Raw genomic sequence first — 5,000 nt, 5'->3', positions numbered from 1 at the left:
TACGGAGTAAACTTGAAATACATGTACCACTCTGATAGTGTCGAAGACTCTTTACAGTCTGTGTGATTGTCGGGTATGCTTTGATCATACAGCCGAAGAATAATAATTATTATTATCTCTTCTGCAATCAAATAGAAACATGGGGGTCTGTTAACAGTCTAATTATTGTGTTGTTCGGAGTTTGGAAAATTCAGAGGTTGTACATCTAGACACAGTGCTTTCAGTTAAGTTTTCAGATCAAGTGCCTGGTGAGTAAGGCAAGTAAAGCAATTTTATTTTCTTGATAGAGAACAGGGGAAAAACACCGCCGTAGCCACCTTCTATTGAAATCTGTGTACGCAACATTGAGAATGGTCAGAGATTTTTGTTTGAGGATGAAAAAGAATATTAAATCATTTATTGTGATGGAAAGAAACTTGATTTTTTTTCTTTTAGCAATCTTGGTATCTGAACCCTTTTCACAAGAAATTTGTAATTATGTTATTTGAACATTTGCACATGTCCTTCAGTGTACCTTCATCCCTTTCAGGCCAACAATGTACAGTCTTTTAGCAAGTGCTGGAATTGATACTCCAAGACATGCCATCCTGCTGCGAGATGAAAATGGAGAGCCAATAAACACAAAGTTTGTTGAGTTTGATGACTCAGTTCAGATTGGGGATGTTATATTCCAGAAACCCTTTGTTGAGAAACCAGTAAATGCAGAAGACCATAATATTTACATTTATTACCCCTCAAGTGCTGGAGGAGGAAGTCAGAGACTGTTTCGTAAGGTTGGCAACAGAAGCAGTGTGTACTCCGCTGAGAGCTCTGTGCGTAAAGAAGGCTCATATATTTACGAAGACTTTGTAGTAACTGATGGAACAGATGTGAAGGTAACTGTTTCAACTTTATCTTTACATGTATATTGACAAAGACGAAGGCAATTGTAACAGCAAAACAATCACTTGGGTAACTTCTCTTTTCATACGAAATTAAGTTATATCAGTGTGGATTAAAAATTATTATTGATTTTATTGATTATTGATTTTGAAGTGTGAATTGATTAACACCATTGAGGATGTTACAAAATTAATGAATTCAAATCACTATTAATTTCAAATCAAATTAAGATGCTACAGAATAATTAGAGTACATTTATAATGTACATACATTCTGTCTGGAGAAAACCTCCTGGAGAGAGCAGCAGTCATCACAGACAACGGTTATACACTGTACTCAGTATTATAATTATACCATACAGAATTTAAACCAGTACTTAATGCTATAATTATGTATGCTGTACGTGTACCAGTGTTCCCCCTTCTGTTTACATGTAAATGCATGTCATGTTTAGCGAGAATGGTTTATTGTACATGTATTTCAAAAAAATGTTAATTGATATTAATTATTATTCTGTGTATAATATGAAGTTATAAAAATTTTATTCATTGCGGTAGGTATACACGGTAGGACCGGAGTATGCCCATGCTGAAGCGCGCAAGTCGCCATCCCTTGATGGAAAAGTTGAACGAGACTTTCAAGGAAAGGAAATACGCTATCCAGTCATCCTTAACCAGTATGAGAAAGAACTTGCAAACAAAGTCTGCAAGCTCTTCAAGGTACATGTGTTTGTGACCGTAAAATCTTGCATCTTTTTGTAGTGGTGCTTGTCATCTGTTTTTGGAACAGTTGTGTTAGTTTGTTAATTTTGGACCTTTCCCTCTCACTAGCTAAACTTGTCAATAGGCCATTTTTCGAAATATCAATATTCAGATTGATAGTGAGGCATAGAGGACAAAAACAATAGAAACAAGTTGGAATACACCTTATTCCAAAATGGTCACTATTTTAGTGTTCTTTTGTTTCCATGCAAATTGGCCCATGCAAATTGGGTGAAGGGTCTAATTGTCTTAGTATCACCCAACTAGTTGGACAGAAAAGGTAATAATAAAGTTAGAGAATGCAAGTTGAAGAAATATGATTTGGCCAGAATAAAACGAAAGAGAGCGTTAAGCTTTTCGATACTCAAGGACTATTACTAATGGTCATCTAGTAGCGTAGCCAATCAAAATGCAGGATTTGCATTAGTCCACTAGTTGGGTGATACTAATATAGTATAGTTGAATAGTCTACGGGATCGCGAAGCAGAAGATTTGAAATTTTTATGCAACAGTTCCTCCAAAACAGATATTTTGCGAAATCTTCCCTAGGGTGCCCATGGCTCTTATAGCCTTCAAGGTAAATATCAATAATACAGTGTATATTCAATCCAGTTCTGAAGTTTGAGTGCTGCTACTTCAATTCACGTCTTGAATTTTTCTTTTCTTTTGAAACAACACAACAGTATACTACAAAAGTCAATTTTCAATGTGAGAATAGACCTCTTTACAGTTGTGTGCTTAGTTACCTGATCTTTAAATGAAAGTAAGGCTGGTGTTGACCTTGTTATGATACAGACCTCCCTCCTTTTCTTATGTGAAGGGCAGTGCCTACTAATTAAAGATATTTTTGCCCCGGTGTGTGATTATGCAGGAAATGTAGATCTTAACAGGTGTTATTGAAATCCAAAAAGAAAATTGGTGGTAACCACGCATTTTTCAAAGATAATTCGTGAATAATATTTGTAAAAACCTTTAAAATGCAAAGCAATGTATGGCGTTCTTTCTCAAATTGAAGCCTAATTATCTCACAAAAATGCATGGTTACCCCCAATTTTCTTTTTGGATACTAAGAATACTTACGAAGATCTACTTTCTCCGGATAGTTTTAAACTGCACAAAAGTATCCCTGTATCCGATAGGGAACCCGAGTATCTTGAAATGCGCAGAACGTATGCGCAATAACAATAGTAGGCACCATCCTTAATGATGTTGTTGTCATGCTAATTAGTAAGAATTTACATAAGAAAAGCAGTGAGGTTTCTATCAGAACAAGGTCAATTCCAGCCTCACTTTCATTCATAGGCCAGGTAACTAAGCACACAACTGTAAAGTGGACTATTGTTACTAGGTACACAATCAGCTATTTCTTCACCAGTCAATTAAAGAACTGGCCGCTAGCCCACTGGACAAGGACTTTTTTCACTTGTCAAATGAATAGTGCAAAGTACATGTATGGCCATACTTAACTGCAGTCACAATATTTATTCACCCAACTACAGCTGTACTTTGAGTCTTTGCTAACTTTGTAGTTGATTGGTTTTATTGTAATTTTCTTCTCTTGTCAACAGCAAACAGTTTGCGGCTGTGATTTGCTACGCACTCACGGCAAGTCGTACGTTTGTGATGTCAATGGCTTTAGTTTTGTTAAGACTTCAAAGAAGTATTATGATGATGCTGCGGAAGTGTTGGTTGGCCTTGTTGTACAAGAACTGGCTCCTCAGTTGTACAAACCGTTCTATCTAGACATTCAAGAAGAAATACCTGCAGTGGAAGCTCTTGAAGGCACGATGTTAGAGCTAAGGTGTGTGGTCGGCATCATTCGACATGGGGACAGAACTCCCAAACAAAAAATGAAGATGGAAGTCAGACATCCAAGGTGAGATACTGTAAATGGATCCCAAAGTGAAGAACAGTCTTTCTGAGTAATTCCAGGTTTATCGCATGATCAAAGGCTAGTCTGGCACAAGTCTTCTGTTGCACGAAAGTGACCTTGCACTGGAAAAAGCACAGTAACGCTTGTCTGTTAACTGGGTAATAGCGTTAAGCTTCTGTCAGTTGTCTGTTAGTAGACTTCCCCAAAAACGTTAGGTACAGTACATTTATGCAATCTGACGGCAATGAACATCAAAGCGTTTGAAATTCTAGCATGCAGTAGGTACACATTATTCTTCTAGAGGGAAAACATTGTGGATAGATAATTTCTTGAGAAATTTGCTGAAAATGTTGCCCAATTCGAGAAAGCCCAAAAAAAATACAACACCAGTTTAGTTGGTGGCTACAGAAATGAAAGGTTGCAGTTAGGATGCCTAACATTCAGGGGTTTTATTAGCAGCAGGGACCCAGGTATTAGCACCTGTCTACGTTGAGTACAGTAACCCACCTTTGCTCAAGGGAGGTGTCAAGATCAAAAGGCAGACTCTATATAGGACCATGGCCGCTTGCTCTATCACAAGGTCGGGTCCCTTCTACTTTAAAACTTAATGAAACCCCTGAAAATTTCACCAAGTTTACGTTAAAAAGTTGTGGTGGTAGGTGACAAGAACCTTTTGTGCAAGGGAGGGGGCCGGCTTACGACATGTTGAAGTCAGTGTTGGGTGAGATATCATATGCATTCCCCAAGAGCTGTGCAATCCCTCCACTAATACATAGTTTATGCATGGAGTAAACCAAAATACAGCATGCAACTTATTGTTAATTGGAAACCCCGGAAGGAAGAGCTTCTTTTCAGCGACTGAGGGTGTTAGGTCGATATTTTGGGCTGGTTATTCAGTTGAGTAAAGATTTGCTAGTTTGTGATGCTCTTATTGCAGGTTTATTGAACTGTTTAAAAAATATGGTGGTTTTGATGAGCACAAGCTTAAGCTGAAGAGGCCCGCCCAACTCCAGGAGGTACTTGATATTGCCAGAGACTTGCTAGCTCAATTCAAGGAAGGCGAACCTGTGTTTGAGAGTCGAAACAAAATCCATCAACTTAAAAGTGTTTTGGAAATGTAGGTATTATTTTGCGCAAACCATTCGTGTTGATGTTTAATAATTATCGCCAAGTGGCTCAGTCGGTTGAGTACTGGGCTACCATGGGGAAACCATTAGTTTGACCCCATTCTGGCTGGACCAACACCCAGTGTCATTAAGTAACTGAAGAGAAAGTGCTGCCTCTGTAATGACATCTGCATATGGTTAGACTCTCTAGTCTTCTCGGATAAAGACGATAAACCGTAGGCCCCGTCTCGCAACCCTTCAATGTTCATAACCCTGTGGCACGTAAAAGAACCCACACACTATTTGCAAATAGCCTAAGGCATGGGGTTCCTGGTGTTGTGGTCTGTCCTCTGTGGTGCAGCATGGTTAGGAGGCCGA

The 5,000-nt window shown here is 38.5% G+C and overlaps 1 protein-coding gene across 3 annotated transcripts in view; it reads left to right on the top strand.

Moving 5' to 3' along the window:
• LOC138008401 (inositol hexakisphosphate and diphosphoinositol-pentakisphosphate kinase 2-like) overlaps window positions 1–5,000 on the top strand; it is a 33,489-nt gene that overhangs the window by 6,177 nt on the left and 22,312 nt on the right. For all 3 annotated transcript variants that reach the window (XM_068855732.1, XM_068855729.1, XM_068855731.1), the window contains 4 exons: window positions 530–875; window positions 1,440–1,601; window positions 3,212–3,519; window positions 4,454–4,633. In XM_068855732.1, the coding sequence (XP_068711833.1) occupies window positions 530–875; window positions 1,440–1,601; window positions 3,212–3,519; window positions 4,454–4,633 (996 nt within the window). The remainder of the gene's footprint in view (window positions 1–529; window positions 876–1,439; window positions 1,602–3,211; window positions 3,520–4,453; window positions 4,634–5,000) is intronic.

This window comes from Montipora foliosa, chromosome 6 (assembly GCF_036669935.1).
Source record: "Montipora foliosa isolate CH-2021 chromosome 6, ASM3666993v2, whole genome shotgun sequence".
NCBI classification, from domain to species: domain Eukaryota; kingdom Metazoa; phylum Cnidaria; class Anthozoa; order Scleractinia; family Acroporidae; genus Montipora; species Montipora foliosa.
The sequence above is the reverse complement of the archived record's forward strand: the minus strand, read 5'-3'. Positions and strand labels throughout refer to the sequence as shown.